General features: G+C 33.8%; 1 protein-coding gene and 1 pseudogene across 2 annotated transcripts in view; both read right to left on the bottom strand.

Annotated features, from left to right (window-relative positions):
* Positions 1–208: 208 nt before the first annotated feature.
* Positions 209–10,241, bottom strand: LOC143228748 (cell division cycle 7-related protein kinase-like; annotated as a pseudogene). Its single transcript, XR_013015445.1, has 11 exons — positions 10,105–10,241; positions 8,435–8,609; positions 7,861–7,941; positions 6,127–6,262; positions 5,105–5,198; positions 4,405–4,549; positions 3,874–4,087; positions 3,334–3,665; positions 1,262–1,344; positions 819–968; positions 209–566 (listed from the first exon to the last, which is right to left on the bottom strand). The product of XR_013015445.1 is annotated as a cell division cycle 7-related protein kinase-like (transcript).
* A 3,559-nt stretch (positions 10,242–13,800) lies between these two features.
* The window catches only part of LOC143227957 (uncharacterized), a 36,731-nt gene continuing 29,995 nt past the window's right edge, over positions 13,801–20,536 (bottom strand). The window contains exons 5-8 of the mRNA XM_076459307.1: positions 16,336–16,388; positions 15,972–16,051; positions 14,887–15,278; positions 13,801–13,999 (exon numbers count right to left, since the gene is read on the bottom strand). Of these exons, the coding sequence (XP_076315422.1) occupies positions 13,936–13,999; positions 14,887–15,278; positions 15,972–16,051; positions 16,336–16,388 (589 nt within the window). The 3' untranslated portion in view covers positions 13,801–13,935. The remainder of the gene's footprint in view (positions 14,000–14,886; positions 15,279–15,971; positions 16,052–16,335; positions 16,389–20,536) is intronic.

The raw sequence follows: 20,536 nt of genomic DNA, 5'->3' as shown, positions 1-20,536 counted from the left end.
TATTACTGCTTTTCATGGATTCAGCTGGACCTTAAAGTAACATAACCAGCTTTATTTTAGTGACAATGTCTGAATTCAACACAAAGTATCTATATACTGTATTTTGATATTCAAAATTTTCAGTATATTCCTACCAAATTAATACAAATATATTTGTAAGGTTATGGTAATTATAAGGTTAAAAAGAAAACTGAATTTTGTACAAACTGTAGCTTTTCTGTAAAACAGATACCAAAACGAAATTCCTGAAGAATGATCGAATAAAAGATTAGATGTAATAAATATTTCACCCACTTTCTTACACCATGAATACTATTTTAATATTAAAAACTAACTTTACTCAATTTAAACACTAGAGGGCGCATGAGTTTCAAAGTAAGCATGCGCAAGGGCAGCATCAGCAGATATTCTAATGAATGGGTCAGGATCCATCATTGATTCTAAAAGTTCATAGGCACTTTCAGGAAAGGTCGTTTCTCTACCCAAACTGTCAAAGCCTCTTAACTGCTTACACAAAATGTTCAGCTTTAAGGATGGCTTTTGACAACTCATGGTCACTTTTTTACCTAGAAAAGAATAGACAACTAGTCTGTAATTAAAAGATTAACGTAGCAAAGTGTTGTTATACACCTTAAAACTTTCACTTCTAATACATATGCTGTTACTTTGAGGAATACAAAACTTGTAGCTACTACAGATGATTTAATGTTATATCTATTTTGTTGTTCGTTCAGCGAATTACAAATAAAATGAAAAAAAATCAGTTACTGGACACAGCAAATAACTTGTGATATTTAATATCACTGGGACAACAGTACCTAACTTTTGAGCTGATTCTTGAAGCCGGGTGGTTCCAACAACTGTTGCGATTTCTGCTAGGGAGGTTAAATCATCCGTGGCTCGAAAAAAGGGGTAACGTCCACTTAAGAGAGACAGAAAAATTACCCCAGCTGACCACACGTCAATGGCTGTAAAATATTGAAGAATTGCACTGAGATGATTGCAAGGCTTAACAACAGAAAACTAGGGGGCACTTGTCTAATAATAATAAAGGTCATGGTACTTGTAATTAATTTCAAATAGTTATCCAAGTGACCTTTTTAAGTCTGTTAAATTACCCAGAAAAGCTGATAAGGATTCACCGTGTTCACAAATAGAGTAAAGATTTGCGATTTTTTTCAGTCTTTGGATATACAATGTTTCAGTTTCAACTGTTTGGTATAAACATAGATATGTTCACAACTAACAGTCTTATAATTACCTGTAGTTTGTGCTTTATATTTTAGTAACACTTCAGGAGCTCTAAATCCAGGAGTGCCAGCCCTTGGAGCAACTTCTTGTGACCTAATGCACAAAAACAGATATACTGATATGATCTTGTAACATTCAACAGATTTTATAATTAACAAAACTTGCATAATTTAAAAAAAACTTAATTTTTCATCAAAAGAAAAAAAACATTTCAAAGACTTGATTTTTGACCCTGTACACTACATAAGCAATGGTTCATGCTTTAAGTACAACTTTAGTTGTATCTTCCTGAAATGACAAACCTGATTAGTTTTAGTCATGAAACATTTGAAACCACAGTATACATTTAAAACTGATTGTGTTATAACAATAACGAAATGTCTCTGACAATTTAAGATATCCACAATTGTTATAATACTAACTTTGATGCAGAAAGTAGTTAAAATGGAAAAAAGTTAATAGTCAAACAACAGGCGAGACAGATTGACATTATTACAAAATTAAACAGCTTCTGGTCAGAACAAGCTAAGTATTTAGAGCAAAACTATAAACCAACTTGGACATTGGTATAGCTAATTAGGTATACCTTTCTTACATTTCTACTTGTATAGGAATCCAATGTTTCAGGAATTTGGTACCTGGTAAAACCAATTATATCTCATGAAGTTGAGCCAACTTAGGAGATTTAGGTTAGTCCTAGCTAGGACTTCTAAACTAATGACATAAAACAGTCTTCATAAACGTATAATGATAAATGACAAGTTATTATAACAATTGTCATAAATTAATGCAATAATATAATAAAGTAGCATCCTGGCACTTACAAACTGGAAATCACAGTTAGTTTTATTCTGAGAAAACAGGTACAAAGTAGCTCTCTCAAGTCTCGGACAAACGCACAAGTTACGAGAGAGTAATTATGTAACAAAATCCATAAATCTTCTGCCCACAGTTTAATCTCCATGACAGATATTAAAGTTTAAGGTCAGAACTAAAATCCTTGAGAAGGATAACCAGAGAATTGTGCGACTGGCCAAAAAACTGTCCATATTTAAATATTCCTTTCAGAAGGTGGGCAGGTACTTAGTGACTAGTATAATAAAACACTCTTCACAAATTATACCAAGTAGAGCATCTGAGTCAAGAAATTAAGTTTTACTAGAACTGTTAGTCATTATTGTTACAAAAAATCAAACATCGTTGGAAGAATACAGGTTTCCCAACAGTCTGCTGCCGTCAAAGTTTAAAATAAAAGGCTATATATAACAAATTACAGGATATTTTTAGCAAAATCTCTCTTATGTGTGGGCGTATTATAATCAGTGAAGTTTTATAGACCAAACACCCTTCTTTTTTACACCTTATACCAAACAACTTAGGACAGTTATTCCTCTTTAATGGTTACGAATCACTCAGAGTTCCCTTACACACAGGTCTCTGAAGAAGTCACTTGGGAGTTCCACTGAAATCATCGATGTATGGATTTACAAGTGAGGTGTACAATTTATGTAGTTTTTGCACGTGTGCCACTGAACACAGAGTATCTGCCTCAAGGCACATGTATGGTTTTTATAAGTTTAATTGTAAACAGAAAATTTTATTTCTTTGAAAATAATTTTAATACCACAAAGTATTAACAAACAGGATATTGTAGACTCTTGAGTAACCATGTATGTTTTAAAGGTCAAGTTCTTGATAAACATGTTTCATACGTTTGCTTGCAACAAGACAAAGACGACTCCAGCAAGTAGGATAGTTTATTTTTTGTTACATTATACAACTTGAACTGAAAGACCTAGAGAGGGGTGTAATTATACTGCTGGGAAGCTGTGTAAAGTTGCTTGAGACAGTTTTGGGTTTGTTGCGAATTAGACAGAGTTAACATACTTTTCAATGCCAACCTATTTTCATATTTAACATTCAACTCCCTCACCAAATGAAACACTCTGGAAATGTCACCAACACAGAGACCCTGGTTAAGGTTTAAGTTATGAAAAGTCAGTAAAACTGCAAGGACCTCCAAGCACTTTAGTGTTTTAAACCTTACGCTTCGAGTCAAAATGTGCTGAAAATCTGACATACCTACTTAAACAGATGTTACAAACCTGTGGCTTTCCGAAGCAACCACAGGTCTGTTTCTGTGCGTTGCTACTGATGTGACCACCACTAAGTCGGACATGGTTGCCTTCTAACTTTACCATCCGTGGCTCATTTTTTGTAGGTTGTATTTCAGTCACAGTGTGGGGATTTTTCCTCGTTAATTGTAGATGAGTTTTTTTTGGAGCCGGACCCAAATTATCAAGACGTTTCAAAGGTGTGGCAGAATGACTTGAGACTAGGGAGCCTTGGTGTCTTATGGCATCAGACGATTCACAAAATCCTTTCTTGTTACGATGAATATTAGAAACAATTATCTAAAAAATAACAAGATTACATATTAAAAAAATTCCAGAATACATGTATTAGAGAAAGATACTCTTCACTATACCAAAAAAATGAGCAGAAAAATATTGCTTGTTCCAAAAGTAACCCTTGAAAAGCTTTCAACTTTTGTTAAGTTTTAAACTTAGTTTTAAAGTGAAGTGTTTTAAACGGAGTGTCAAATTAACTTTTCATTAGTACCTCATTCTCTTGGTTGACACTTCTTGGTCTCTTCCTGGGTGTCATTGTACGTTGGGAAAACACTTTTGGGTGGTCTTTGCTTTTTATTTTGGATTTGTCAGGAGTTCCGTGGGAATTTCTATTACTCAGTTCTTCACACTGAGCCACTTTAGTTTTCTCTTGAGATTTCATCTCTTTCATGAACTGAGCAAGTCCAAAATCAACTAAAGCATACCTGAAGGTAAGAATGTAGTACTGGTCAGTTGCACAGTTCATCACATCAGTGTAAATAACAAAACATCAGTGAAGAACAAACGATAGCAAATACTTTGAACTTTAAACATGAACCAGCAATGTAGACATTTCACAAACAAATGTTCGATATATTTTAATATATTAAACATCATTATGAAATTAGATAAAATAAGCTATGAAGTTTAAAAACGTGACATTCATAAATTATACAAATATACTTTTGAATGGAGAATATTTCTTGACATAAAAGACCACAAGCGACAACAACGTACTAGTGTGTACCGTTTCAAAATTTACCGTTTTAACTTCTTATTGTACAAGAAATTGCTAGGTTTAACATCTCTATGTATGATTCCCTTCTCGTGAATCTTCGTCAGTGCCTGTAAAAGGTGTTTTTCATATAATCTTTTACCTCATCTTCTGTCAGACTTCTTATACAATCCTGAAGGAAAGATGAAGGCCAAACATTATACACAATTTAAAAGTAGGAATATTAGATTCATATTTTAAATATAATTACCAGTTAAATTATTTTGTAACAATGTGATTCTAATAACTATACAGTTAAAAGTACCTCACATTTTTACTGACATCCTAACAGGTCTTTCGCTTCACTTACTGACAATTTTAATAAGTGGAACACCAAAACTGACATCCTAACAGTTTTTCGTTTCACTTACTGACAATTTTAATACTATTTCCAGGAAAAGTTCCGATTTATTATCAGAGTATTCTCAGTGCTAATATAAAGGGATTAAGTTTGAATTAAGAGTCTGAAATAATTACAAAATAAAATTTATAAAACCTTTCTGAAACATACAATTAATCAGGAACCTTAAAACAGAATACCATCATTTAGTACCAACACTGCTTTTTAATTTATAAAAAGACAACCCTTACATCTGTTTCAAATTATGAGAAAAAAAATTTTAATTAAAAAATACATTCAAGACAAAATACACACTGAATACTTTATGTATATATGTTTAGTACATACCGAAAATGTGATATGTGGAAAAAAAGGCATAACGATTACAACATGGCCTCGCTCCATGAGACAAAGTTCAACATTCATTACATTACAGGAACCTCTAAAACAGACGAAATGGTAGATTAGAAGGAGATTAATATAACTTATACAAAGAAAAGGTCAAATCTTTGAAGAATACACAGATACGAAAATTTCCAATTACTGGGTTCTTTAATATTATTGTTTACTAAATCAGAAGTACTGTTGAACAACCTTAATGATCCCCTTCTTCCTGGTATACCAATTGAGAGACAACAAAACTATGTCTCTTGAATAATAAGGATTATGTAGTAATGTAGAGAAAACGTTTCAGTAGTGACTCCAAATATTAAACTATCACCCAACCATAAATTTTGTTTTTAAAATATCTAAACCTAAGGTATAATAACTGCTATTTGACTACATGAAATTCCACCACTTACAAAGTGGCTGTGAGTATCTCACAGTTCAGTGGCTAAAATAAATCACGGTTATAAGCCTAATAAACAGAATAAAAAAAAACCATGCTATATTGAAATTTTCCTTTCTTTTTTGGTGTGGCTTTCATCACACAAATATTAGACGTACTGTACTGGTTCCACTGATTTGTCAGCTTTCTCCGTTTCAACAGTATACCACGTTTGTGTGTTTTTTAAACCCTGTATTTGTCATTTAGGGTTTTCTTGGACCCGAAAAGTTTCTTAAACCTCAGCACCAACAGATGGAAACATGGACACATTTGTTGCACTCAGTAGCTTATTAGATGCACGTAATTTATGTGGTAAAACAGAAATAAGTTGTAATATTTAATCTACTGATTAACAAACAAAGCTTTTAATCATGTTTTCTACTTTCCAAACTACAGTTCATAATTATTTAATGGTTTATAAATTAATTTCTTATGATAATTCTCTGGGACATCCATAGAATAGCTACGAAAGACTTTAACAGAGCACTAAAACGTGGCAAATTCAACTCGAAACACTACTGATACCAGCTTAGCCACTCACCCAACCTCTTTCATGCATCGGAGTTCATTTGCAATTCTCTGGGGGTGACTAGTTGGTATTAAGTATTTCAATGCAAAGTCTTCTTTAGAGTTTTCTTTCCTCTTCAAGGAAGCTCTAAAAACCTTACTGAAAGTTCCTGCATATAAAAAAATAAACATAAAAAATACCACATTATCACAAACACTTTAACAAATCAGTTAGATATCTACATACATTTTGTGTTGCTGTTAGGTTTTAATACTTTATTACCAATTCAATTTATCTGTAATGATTAATAAAAACAAACATTTCAGTACAACTGTCCATCAGAGAGCTGTAATAACCCTGTATCCATCTAGTAAAAACTGACTGAATTACTTCCAATGTTTCTCAAACCTACAGAATCGAACTTCACTGAAACAGGAGAAGAGTTGTTTGTATGGAGCGATTCAATGTTCCTTCTTTCAATTCTCTTGTAAGTTACTTCAACTAACCCATATCTTCTGCCATACGTGACCTTGCTATACTAGTGGGCTTTGTCTATCTGATTCATTACAGCACCATGTTTTTGATAATTATCAAATAATTTCTCTTCCATATCATGTATACGACTTGAAACTTTGTTCATTCGTGAAGAATTAGTGTTCCTTGAGATCCAACATTCTGTCTTAGGACAACCACCATGGCAATGTCTGTTAAATACCTCAGTCGGCCACCAAGACTATGCCTGTTAAATACCTCAGTCGGCCACCAAGACTATGCCTGTTAAATACCTCAGTCGGCCACCAAGACTGTCTGTTAAATACCTCAGTCGGCCACCAAGACTGTCTGTTAAATACCTCAGTCGGCCACCAAGACTGTCTGTTAAATACCTCAGACTGTGTTAAATACTACATGACAACCATCATGAGTACTTTTTAAATAGGTTATCGTCTTTAAGTCCAGACATTTTATACCAACAAAACGGAGAACTTATCTCAAGGTTTCAACATCTTTAAGTCCAGACATTTTATACCAACAAAACGGAGAACTTATCTCAAGGTTTCAACATCTTTAAGTCCAGACATTTTATACCAACAAAACGGAGAACTTATCTCAAGGTTTCAGCATCTTTAAGTCCAGACATTTTATACCAACAAAACGGAGAACTTATCTCAAGGTTTCAACATCTTTAAGTCCAGACATTTTATACCAACAAAACGGAGAACTTATCTCAAGGTTTCAACATCTTTAAGTCCAGACATTCTATACCAACAAAACGGAGAACTTATCTCAAGGTTTCAACATCTTTAAGTCCAGACATACTAACAAAACGGAGAACTTATCTCAAGGTTTATTATTTCTAAACTACCAACATTTATTTTTCATACTGATACAAGGAGTCTAATTTACAAGTATACTAATAACAAAATAAGAAGGTGACACACAAATATACTAATAATAAAATAAAAAGGTGACACACGATTCCTAATGCATGAATGTATGAACAGCTATTTCTATCCTGCACTGAAAAGAATCTTAGTGCCAAACTTAATAAATTCTATAAAGAAGTTTTGAACTACATTTAAACTAAGTTTAATTATTGTCAATGATTCTCTGAACTATAGAACTTTGAAAAACAAACGACTACATGATTTTTATTGATTAACTTTAACACCTCAAACATGTTATTAAAGCTTCTAAAACACACAATGAACTTACCACACCTCATTTTGTTAAAGTTTAAAACTCTAGTAATTACACACTTCTGCTTACCTTCACCAATCTTTTCTTTCACTGCAAAAAGTTTCTCAACTTGAGGAATATTCTTCAACATGTTTGTAATATCGTTGTCTTCTAAATCACAAAAAAATTAAACGTCCATAAATGTGCCAAAATTATTCTAGATAAATTTTTATAGTACCGACATGTCCGTTTATTAATATCCAATAATTAATACATTCCCCGTCGCACCAAACATGCTCTCCCTTTCAGCCATGGGGACGTTATAATGTGATGGTCAATCCCACTATTAGTTGGTAAAAGAGTAGCCCAAGAGTTGGCGGTGGGTGGTGATGACTAGTTGCCTTCCCTCTAGTCTTACACTGCTGAATTAGGGACGGCTAGCACAGATAGCCCTCGAGTAGCTTTGCGCGAAATTCAAAAACAAACAAACAAACAAAAGACAAACAATTAATACGTACAGCTAACAGAAGCATAATAAACACTAACAAATTTAGCCAGTGACTACCGTGCGCAGTTCGATTCAGTTAAACTGAGAATAAATATGTTCAAACCAGTTTTATTTTACTTCTTACAGAGGTATAATGACAATGCTGTTTTCCCATACCTTCGTTTCTGCATCTTGATGAGATGTGGGACTTGTAATCTAACTTCTCTCTCTCCGAATCCTTCAGTTTGGAGTTACTTTCATAACTCTTCAAATTTTTAAAATTGGCAGTTTCTTTCAGATGAGTTAGACTGAGATTTCTACACGGCCCTAATACTGTTTTTGTATCCACTGACTAAGAAATGATAATAGAAACTTAATAAGTGAAACTTTTTACTAACTATAAACTATACTTTCTTTGTTTTTTTCAGAAGTCTCTACCAATAAAAATAAAAATATACATTTTGTTAAATGAAAGAAATGTAAAAAATCAAAATAACTTCAAAATTAAACTTTCTTAAAATTGACCACAAGTTTAATTTGATAGCTTTACTTTTGTTCACTAAACTTTATTGAGTAACTAGCAACTGTTTTAAGATCTATTAAGGTAAGGGTTTTCAGCTTTGTTTAACATTACTTTGTAATTACGGCAGTTGTGTAGAAATACATGGTAGTTTATTCCTATTATAAATTTATTTTTGCCTTATTTGTACAACTCACAATATCAAAAAAAAAAAAAAAATTGAGGTAGATAGTCTTATAAATGTAGAGATTAGGGTGTTTTATTTCTACTTTAAAGTTATATCAAACTATTAATGGTAACTACCTTCCCACAACTGGCTGCAGACTGGGAAAGGCAGTGGGAGTTGGGACATTATGGGTTCAAACACACAACTCCTAACCCCTAACTAATTCTCTTTCGTTACTCAATAGTTTGGCTTCAGTATGTGCATTTTGTCTAATAGATAGAATACCCCAGGATGTTTGGGTGCTGTGACCACAGACATTATCCATGACAAGAAAGACTAGTATCCTGATAACAGAATAATTAACAATGTTGTAAACTCATTATAATGTTCATCAAATTTAGTATAAATTTTACCGATTGTTGTATGCTACACATCAGATTATATATATATATATGTTTACAAGATTTTATAGTATTAATAGAAATTACTCTGACTTAACAACTGTAGACTAAGTTTGCATATACGATAGCCTGAAAAGGCTTAGCACTTAAATATTGTAACTTAAGTAACGTTATCAATCCCAATTTGAATAATAAAAAAGCGAAAACTTAATAATATTATTGTTTTAGTTTTTTACCATGAGAGTTGCAAAGCTATTACTACGATGTACGTGTAAAGTCCTACAGAAAGTCACTTCATCATAACACAAAAACAAAGCCTGCGTTTGTGGGAAAATGATCGAAATTTAATATTATTCCAAATTTTACAAATTACATAAAAAATGTGCCAATATTTTTAAGAACACGTTAACAAAATGGACTTAAATGAGAAAAGAAAAACTAACTGTATTAACTGTGTTATTACCATGTCATTACATTAATCTACAGCGATTTATTACGATATACTATCAAATAATAATAATTATTATACAGTTAAAATGTCCATTTCAGGCAGAACTGACCGAGTCAGAACACTTTGGTTTATCATCAGCGTTAGTGAAACAGGCCTACGTTTAATTTAGACCGAAATGACACTATAACCATTTCTAATATTCCAGGAAACATTCATTTCAACACTAATACTAGTTAGAAAATACAACTGAGTTTGTAATTTTAATACAACGTTGTTTTTTTTAAGATTCATATAACATAAAATACCAACCATTTTTAAAGTTTTAGCAATTTCCACAAAACGCCTTGAGTTTCAGAATCCTTCTTATTTATCCACAGAGAAATCTGGCCCAACTGAACGTGGAATACAAAGTTCCCGCCGACACAGCATGAAATCCCTCTATTGTGCAGAAAGTTAAGAAATTTCTAACCTGATAATATACTTAATGCGTGAAATTTAATCTGCCTAATTATTTCAGCATCGCCGCCTGATGGAAACACAACTTAAAAAAAACAAACACGTTAACCTATAATTTCCAAGTGAATAAAATATATTTATAGGAAACCAAATGATTGAAATTTTTGGGAGAACACATAGGTAGATTTTATTTTATCAGTGAAAGACATTTGTCTTTTTGTTTTGTCTCACATACTTTCTAAAAATGAGGACTACAGAGTACACAATGTACTCTTGTACTGAATAATGATTGTTATGAATTGAATTCAATTTATCTTAATATGAGATATTTGCTTTGAATTTACAGTTTCAGTTGCAATCGAAACTCACAGCTCTTATTTTAACCTGTACATATTGGACACATTTTTTACAGCATTTTAGATCGTGAGATCGTGCAATTATCCATGTAAGATTTCACATTATTTTGTAAGTTAAATGAATGTTATTTGAAAAAAATATTCCACAAACAATACATTCAGCTTAACCCTAATTTACTACACCACATTTTTTAGTGCAACTCAGTGATCTTTCTTAGATAGAATTAGGAGCAAAACTAATTGTTAATTCGGTTTCTATATTATAAGAATAAATGATGCAGTGTGGGTTTGTTTTGAATTTTGCGCAAAGCTGCACGAGGGCTATCTGTGCCAGCCGTTCCTAATTTTTTAGTGTAAGACTAGATGAAAGGCAGCTAGTCATCACATCCCACTGCCAACTCGTGGGCTACTCGAGGGGTATCTGTGCTAGCCGTCCCTAATTTTGCAGTGTAAGATTAGGGGGGAAGGTAGCTAGTCATTACCACCCACCCAAACTCTTTGACTATTCTTTTATCACCGAATAGTGGGATTGACCATCACATTATAACGCCCCCACGGCTGAATGGGTGATCATGTTTGGTGTGATGGGTATTCGAGCCCGCGACCTTCAAATTACGAGTCGAGCGTCTTAACTGAAAAAAAATATTAACTGATAAACCTTTTAAGAAATTAAATTTCTCTTGTTTTTAACTTCTTGAATATTATTATTTTTCTTTATTTCTTTAGATTTATTTATTTCTAACCTTTAATTAGGCTGTGTCTTCTGGTTAAAAATTACACGTTATTTCTGCTTCAGTCCAGGAGTACTTTTATATTATTTTATTATTATAAGTATTGCTTTTAATGTTATAATTGGAGTTACTGTTTAACCTACCTATATGTTGGGTGTGGCCTAGTGGTTTGCGTGCTGGGCTGTAAGTCTGAGAATACTTCCTTTGAATCACGTTTTCATTGTATTTCACTCTATTTTTGGAGCCGCGGGTTCATCACAAGAGATCGATCAATTCCATTAAAGTAATCAAAGTGTTAGCTGTAGGTGCCTTTGAATAGTTATTTTTTTTCTCTGGTCTAAAAATTCAAAATTTGGTTTCTGTTTGAAATTAAGCACAAAGCTAAACAATGGGCTATCAGTGCTCTCCCCCACCAGGGAGTATCGAAACCCGGTTTCTAGCGTTGTAGCTTTGTAAACATATCACGGTGCCACAAGGTGTTCAAAATTTGGAACGGCTAGGACAAATATCCCTCGAGTAAACATGAACGAATATCTGAGAAGAAATTTCTTAAATAGTAAAATAAAACACAAAAAAACGATTTTTTTTGTGGCACATTAAAAGATAAACATTGGTTAGTAAAGTGGTTATTCAGTTACTAAAACTTGTATAAAGAATGCTACTAAAGGTTATACAACTTTCTTATGTGCTGAGCTTTATATATAACAGCCTTACGATTGCGTGACCTGGGAGTTTTAGATCTTGATTTTCACCTGTCCCTTGTAGTTTCAGTTACATGTTCTTCTGTCTAATATGCGAGGAAATAATGCAGAAACGAAGGAGTTAAAGTTTCCCAGCTACACAAGGGGTTAAAATAACGTGCTTTAGAAAAAATTGCTTGTATCAAAGTATGGACGTCTTCTGAATCACAAGTGACGTCAGTTCCGTTCGATGTTTCCGGTTTTTCATTTTGTGATTTTTTTTTTGGAACAAAACAAGTGCGTAGGGTATTAACCTGACATTCTCATGTTTTTTACATTGTCATATTTAATCACGTAGTTGGAGTACACGAATTTTATAGTAAATATTAAATCACTCGGTAGCTAAGCCTCGTTTTTTGTTCAGCTTGAAGCATGACGGTGGCTAAAACAAAATACACAGCTTATATAACTAATTAATTAATATTTGTTGTAACATTCAATGCAACACGTGTAGCTACCAGATTGGTCACCAATTTTCATTTCGTTTCTTTAAGTCAAATATTCAATCCCTTTTTTGGTGCACTTTTCTCACACCTGAGGTGTTGTTTTTTTTATTAGATATTATGACTTTTTTGTCAGTACACGCCAACAAACCTCAGCAAACAAGATGACACTCCATTGTAACTAACATTAGTTTCAGGATCGCAACCCTATTATTTACAGAACCAACTAAATTCTTTAAAATATATGATAATAGTTTTTTCTTCTCTAAAACAGCGTTAATAGATTCCTTTATAGTAACGCCATGGAATTAACATTAACAGTTCCTTGTCATCTTTCCATGCAATCGGTACAACCGTATCAAGCACCATTATTTGTGCTTATTGCTTAAGCTAATATCACGTGATGCTAAGCGCTTTTTAATTAGAATAATTTCACAGAATTTAGTAAATATGTGCGAAAAATTTGGCACTGAATAATTAATAACAAAAATTTAAGTCCGATGCTCACGTGACATTTTTGCGTAAGCATGCGCAAACATTTCCGTGAAATTTGAGCGATTTTTGTTGAATAACTTTGCACGTGTGGCTTTTATTTGTATCAAATGAGATTTCTAAAGGTTGTGAAAAAATATATCAGTGTACCACGTTTGAAAAAAAAAATCCATATAACGTTCTTCTATCAAATAAAGTTTCAGAGCTTTTGGTGTGAGGAAGTAGAAAATAAAAAAAGGGAGTCAAAATTGGAAATGTCATATCTCAGGTATTATTAATATATTGCTCTGAAATTTGGTATGCGAAATAAGGGATAAGTAGAGAACATCCATTGAAAATACGTGATAGTTTCGATTACAAAGTCTGAGATACAGAAGGTAAGAAAAAAATCGCCTAATTACCACTTTCGTTAATGTTTGTTTGTTTATTTTCAATTTTTGCGCAAAGATACACGAGGGCTATCTGCGCTAACCGTCCCTAATTTAGCAGTGTAAGACTAGAAGGAAGGCAGCTAGTCATCACTACCCACCGCCAACTCTTGGGTTACTCTTTTACCAACGCACAGTGGGATTGACCGTCACATTACAACGCGCGTGTATCTTCCTTACGAAAAGCTACAAACCACCTTTGGTTCCATATTTTTCGGACACCAAAATAATAAAGAAAACAAAACATAAATAGAAATTCATTGATAGTCGTGATTATTTTATAAGAAAAATCACCTGGTGGTCTGTTGTGAACTACAATGATTTATTTTAATTAAACTTTTATTGTTACATAAGATAGAAATAAGTACTTCTTATTATAGAATATACTCAAACAATGTATTAAACCAACACTTATATTCTATGTTCTTTTCGTTCTTCAAAGTCGTCACTCCTCTTTCTTGAAATAAATTCCAATCAAAAACGAGGTCGTTTTGTCACGTGGTTTGAGCTTCTTTTAATTCGTTTAATTCCCGCATCTCTGTTGGTGTCAATAAAGCCCTGAAATCCAATTAAAATATCGTAAAAATAACATACTTTCTTCATTTGTCCAATAGCGTTACAACAATCAATATTTGACAACATATACATATATGCATATTTAGTTTCGGTTTTATTAAGAAAATTTAAAATTATAAAACGAAACGGAAAGTTGAGTGTTAAACATGTTTATCTATTTTGTTAATAGTGTCCATTGCTCGTAATTTAAGGTGTGGGTGAATTATACGAATGACAGTCGATCTCTTAGCATGATTGACAGTAATGCTGACTTCCTTCTGTTCAGTACTTCAAAATTAGAAACGGTGGCAGATGGCCTAACTTTGCCATAAGAATAAATAAATACACTGCTCTTAGTAACAAATAAAACTCGAAAACACGTTTTGTTGATAACGCTGTAAAAATTACTGTTTGGTTTGTGCTCTTCCAAGAACGTATTGGTGAAAGGAAATAAGACTGTATTAAAATATGCCAACCACACTATATATATGTCATATATTTTGACGAAGCCTTGCACCCAGTACCAGACCTCATCTAGCCAGACGATATTTATACTGCCAAACTACATGAACTACAACTGTTATAGTTTGAACAAGATTAAATTGATAGAGAGTTATTTCTGTGAATGTAAAATGAGTCGTTTACAAACTACAATTAGGGTTAGTAACACAACTTTATTCATCTATTTTAACATCGATTATTTATTATTTTTAAGCATCAACAGCAATACATTACCTATAAATAAATTAACATGTTGATCACGAAGACGAAAATCTGTTAAACCGTCAATGTTTCATTTCTTTAAAACATCAGAACACTTGAAATAAACATCAAAGTATGGTTATCTTTACAAGGTTGAAACATGTCGACAAAACGCTTGAGATATTTACCTGTTCAAAGTTTTGAAGGGTACTTTTAGGCCTTCTTGTCGAAGCTTCTGATAAATTTCCCAGCATTCTCTGGCAGGACGTGACAGATTAAGAAGCAACGTCATCATTGCATCTTCATTTTCACTGGATGGCTCTTCTGGATCACACGTGATGTCAGTTCCGTTCGATGTTTCTGGGTTTTCATTTTCTATTGTGTTTTTTGGAATATAAGAACGAATTTTCGAGTTGTCTTTACAGCTACTATAATCTCTTTCTGTTTTTTCGTATTTTCCTTCTGAGCCATGATTTATCTCATCAGGAAAATCGGTGGAAGAGTGAACCCTAGATATTGATGTCATCCATGACGTATCACATTCTGATAACCCAAAACTGGGCGAAATATCTTCTAATGTCTGGAAGAAAACAAATAAGTTTTCACTTGGCTACTTTGCCATTAGAAGAGAAATGTTTCTAGTGGCACATCTGTAAGTTTTAAGGCTAAAAACTGGGTTCAGGTACCCGTGTTGGGCATACCATAGGAATTCCATTTGTCCTCAGTAATAAAGAAAGTGTACTTTCATACGTATATTTTCCAATTGTGGAGAATTTACGTCGGATATAATAATGTCTTAATAAGTCGAAATTAGATGTAAAAATTCAACAAAAATTTTACAGGGATTCCACTTTCGTATAAACCGTGAGTAAACAAACTGTGAGATGTAGTTTTCTTCGATTCTTTTGTTGTCAGAATTGTTTTGTTTGTTTATCATTACTGTTCATCCTTCTAATCAAGTATTCGGATCTGACTGTCACTCTTATAGCAAAGCACACATTTCTTTTCTGGCAACGGGACTCCAACCAGGGATTATCGGGTTCACAATTTAATACATTAACCATTAGCCAATGCCCGAATCATGTGTCTGTGAAGTGTATATTAAGTGTCCTTATTTACCCTTTCATTCTATCAGAATTTGGGAATTTTTCTTTTAAATTTTTATTTGAATATTTACATATAATTTATAGTAAATGCCTTATTAATCGAATGGTGTTTATCATCTAACTATTCGTAATATCAGATAAGTGAGACGTCCGGTGCAGCCACTCACTTGTTGAGATGATTCTGAGGAGGAGCTGGAAGCTCGGATGTTCCTCACCTTTTGAGATCCCCTCACATCAAGACTGACACCTGTTAAAAGTGGATAAAAATCCTTTATATTAAGAATACAACACGTTTCTACACTACAGATGGCGTTAGATCTCACTATTTGTAAACTCAGAGTTCGATTCACCTTGAGGCTTAACTACTGAATCCTGACTTTATCTGTTCATTTCGTTATACAGAGTAAATCAGTAATTTACCTTGTAGGTTTAGATGTAGAATCATGACTGGGTAACAAGTTACATCATTAACTCACCTGTAAGTTTAGATATAGAATCATGAATGGGTAACAAGTCATAACATTAACTCACCTGTAAGTTTAGATATAGAATCATGACTTGGTAGAGATGACTGGTGTCGTGTTCTAGAAGATATATACAAAGAACAACCATACATTTAGCTTACTTATAAAAACATAAAACTGCGAGTTATTGTTTGTTAATGTTATTGGTTTTGGTTGCCAGTTGAGTAACATAAAAATACTTAAATAAAAAAAAATATTTGAATTAGAAAAAAATAAAGTCCAGTTAACTCTGAAACTTGCTGCTTGCAAGATCGTTTCATATTCGAAAACAAATTATTTTTAAAAGAATTAGATTTTAGTTAGAAAGACGATCGGTAGATGAAGTACTTATTGATCGAGTTCTGAACAGAGTAAGGGATATTTATTTTGGAAATTAGTGTTTTCATCGTATCTGTAGGAACGTCGTTTTACGATTTCTATTCTATTTTTCCCTGGTGGATCAGCTGTGAGGTGACGAACTTACAACGTTAAATACCAGAGTTTGATTCTTTGCGTTGCACAAAGCACGTATCATCCATTGTTTAGCTCTGCATTAAAAGCAATAACAACCGCTGTCTTATAACCTAAAAGGCGTCCATCATCAATCAATGCTGCCACCTACAATATTCCCGCTGTTTAGGGGGTATTAAAGTATTACTCAAGACTGTGTAGCATGTTTAGGTTTATGGACTACTACTATTTCTTTGATGTGGGGCTTGCTAATTTATGTTTGTATTTCATCTGTTTTTAACTAAACCCAAACCTTATTTTTTAACCTTACGTTATTTACGCTTAATTCAAGTTAACAATAACCTAATTTAGGCAAGCTAAACTTAACCTTAACCAAAAATAACCATAATGAAACTTAAGTTAATCCAGCTTAAAATATATTCTTAACCTAATATCTAAACCAAGCCTTAACTTCATAGTAACACTCCATGCCGTTACGTATGACCGTCTTCTATCTGTCAAAAAGCTGTCTTGTCCAAAACGCACAACTCTTACCAGCAGGGTTTCCATAATCCATACATGATGGCGTATTACAATGGCAGTTTGCCAGTGCCACTTTCAACAACCTGATTGCACAGAAATCCATTGGCACAGGTCGGGCTACTGGACTGGTATGTCTGCTTATGAAATATTATGAATACTTGTTTTATTATACGACTGCTTTAGGTATTCAACAGTTGAAAGAATATGTAGCGAAAGGAACTTGTGTAAATGTGAAAAACTATGTCAGTTCTCCAGACAGAGATCTTCTCTGATTATGTTACGAACGTATAGACACTGTGAGATGGCAAATTTTAATTTTTATTATTACGGTTGTACAGATACTGTGGATGTATCAGAAAAATATGTAAATCTATGATCACATGAGATGTACTCCCGTGACCTACTCTGTGAATAAATATCCTTCAAGAAGCTTTACTAAGAGAGAGAAAATCATGAGGCAGTTTGTTTGTTTGTTTTGGAATTTCGCACAAAGCTACACGAGAGCTATCTGCGCTAGCCGTCCCTAATTTAGCAGTGTAAGACTAGAGGGAAGGCAGCGAGTCATCACCACCCACCGCCAACTCTTGGGCTACTCTTTTACGAACGAATAGCGGGATTGACCGTCACTTATAACGCCTCCATGGCTGAAAGGGCGAGCAAGTTTGGTGCGATGGGGATTCGAACCCGCGACCCTCAGATTATGCCGAACCTCTTGAGATAGCTATTGAAGGGCACATTTGTTACTGTTTTCACTCGATATTGTTATCAGTATTATGAGCGACATAAAGAGATATTGTTCGAATATTGTGTTTGGTTTTCTTTTGAAATTATGGCCCGGCATGGCCGAGCGCGTAAGGCGTGCGACTCGTAATCCGAGGGTCGCGGGTTCGCGCCCGCGTCGCGCTAAACATGCTCGCCCTCCCAGCCGTGGGGGTGTATAATGTGACGGTCAATCCCACTATTCGTTGGTAAAAGAGTAGCCCAAGAGTTGGCGGTGGGTGGTGATGACTAGCTGCCTTCCCTCTAGTCTTACACTGCTAAATTAGGGACGGCTAGCACAGATAGCCCTCGAGTAGCTTTGTGCGAAATTCCAAAACAAACAAACAAACAAACAAACTTTTGAAATTAAGTTTTTCTTTCTGTTTTTTCGTGATTTCATTATTACTGATTTATTCCCATTTATGATAAACTGTTTATTAATATTTGTGTGGAGTCTCGGACAGACATTTGTTTCTGAACGGTATTGAATTTATTTCTAAGAATTGTTATGGTGAATAAATTGTGTTTGGTTACGGAACCATGATTGTGGTGATATGTTCATTTTAGACTATTACAACACTTTTGACACTGACATTTGTGATCGTTGTTTCTCATCTGTTACAAGACACTTTGCTTATTACAACTTGGCACGACTTGTTGTAGGTCTCTCTCAGGATGGTCCTGGTGGCCCGAATTGATCCGTTCTTTTATTTTTCATAACAATCACATGTAAGGGATACTCCCTATCTTGGAAATTCTAAATCCCAGATGTGGACACATCAGTGTACTCTGAATATATTAATGTTTTGCATCACGAAGCATTATTTGTGTCGTTCCTGAAGCTGAGTCGTTGTTTTACAGGAAACTGCGTGAGTTAGAGCGGGCGTATTCAAAAAATTACTTATCGGCTATACTTACTGAAAACTGAAAAACGTGATTTTGTATACAGCAGCAGTTTACTGACACGTAAAACAAACAGCTTAACAGAATGTAATAAAACAAGAACATCATAAAAGAGGTAGATCACGTTACACATAAAAAAAACAAACAGTTTTACCAGCCAATCAAATCAAACAACAGAACATTCTAAGTAAAGACTTCTTTTTTGTGATTGAACTGAGTCGTTTTTTGATCTCAGTTTTTTACCTTCAAGAAGACTAGTATGATATTTCAAAATCTATGGTTATTGTCTTTTAAAGTAACTTCATTTCGAGGTTAAGCCTCGCTTATCACGAAAACAATTTATCCAAACTAGAACGTAAAACTTTTATATTTCTGATTGATTGATGCTGACAAATACGGCGGGAAATGTACCTCCATTTTTTTTTTCGTTGTTAAAGATCTCTGTCATAAGAAGCGACCTCTATGAAAACTGGGGAATTTCTTTTAAAACTCAGTGTTGGGAATTGTTTACGTAGTTCATGATGTCACATTCAAAGGAATAAATCTTGAAGTTATTTATATTCTTGAACAAACAATAACTTCACGTTCAATGTTTTAAAAATACTGTGATAATGAATGGAAGCCATTTTCTCAACGTGACACAAACTAAATCACGTCACAGATGTCTAGAATTCATATCTAGCCAGCTCTAATTTAGAAATGCTGACCAAAAGGAACGAAATCCGCCAAAAGTACCTTCTGCCTATTATACAGCTTGGAAACTGACCGTCACAGTTAAAACGACCTTCTTTCCCAATAGCCGAGAGTACTAAACTGACATTTCGTGGTTCAAACCTTCGACCTTACAAGTTCGAGCTCGACACGCTAATCACAAGGTCACGCGTGTCTGGGTCAAAGGTAAGTGAAGAACGTACATGAGGTATATTTCTTTACCCACGGGAAATCACATAGGTATAAAAAATCTAACAGTTAAATCCCATGAACAAACACGGATAACACATTACAAACTTGTGTATTACATTCACCTCATAACAGATGTGTTACAGGCTAATAGAACTTAATTAATAAGTTCTGAGTGACAATTTAGCTTCATTCAATCTGTATGAATTGTATTTAACTGAAACATAGGTCCTGTATTCTACTGATACTACTTAAGTACTGTATTCTATTAATACTATTTAGGTCCTGTATTCTATTAATACTACTTAGGTCCTGTATTCTATTAATACTACTTAGGTACTGTATTCTACTACTACTACTTAGGTACTGTATTCTACTAATACTACTTAGGTACTGTATTCTATTAATACTACTTAAGTACTGTATTCTACTAATACTACTTAGGTACTGTATTCTATTAATATAACTCAGGTTCTGTATTCTACTGATACAACTTAGGTCCTGTATTCTACTAGTACAACTCAGGTCCTGTATTCTACTAATACAACTCAGGTCCTGTATTCTACTAGTACAACTCAGGTCCTGTATTCTACTAATACAACTCAGGTCCTGTATTCTACTGATACAACTCAGGTCCTGTATTCTACTAGTAAAACTTAGGTACTGTATTCTAC

This window comes from Tachypleus tridentatus, chromosome 10, assembly GCF_004210375.1.
Source record: "Tachypleus tridentatus isolate NWPU-2018 chromosome 10, ASM421037v1, whole genome shotgun sequence".
NCBI lineage: Eukaryota > Metazoa > Arthropoda > Merostomata > Xiphosura > Limulidae > Tachypleus > Tachypleus tridentatus.
The sequence above is the reverse complement of the archived record's forward strand: the minus strand, read 5'-3'. Positions and strand labels throughout refer to the sequence as shown.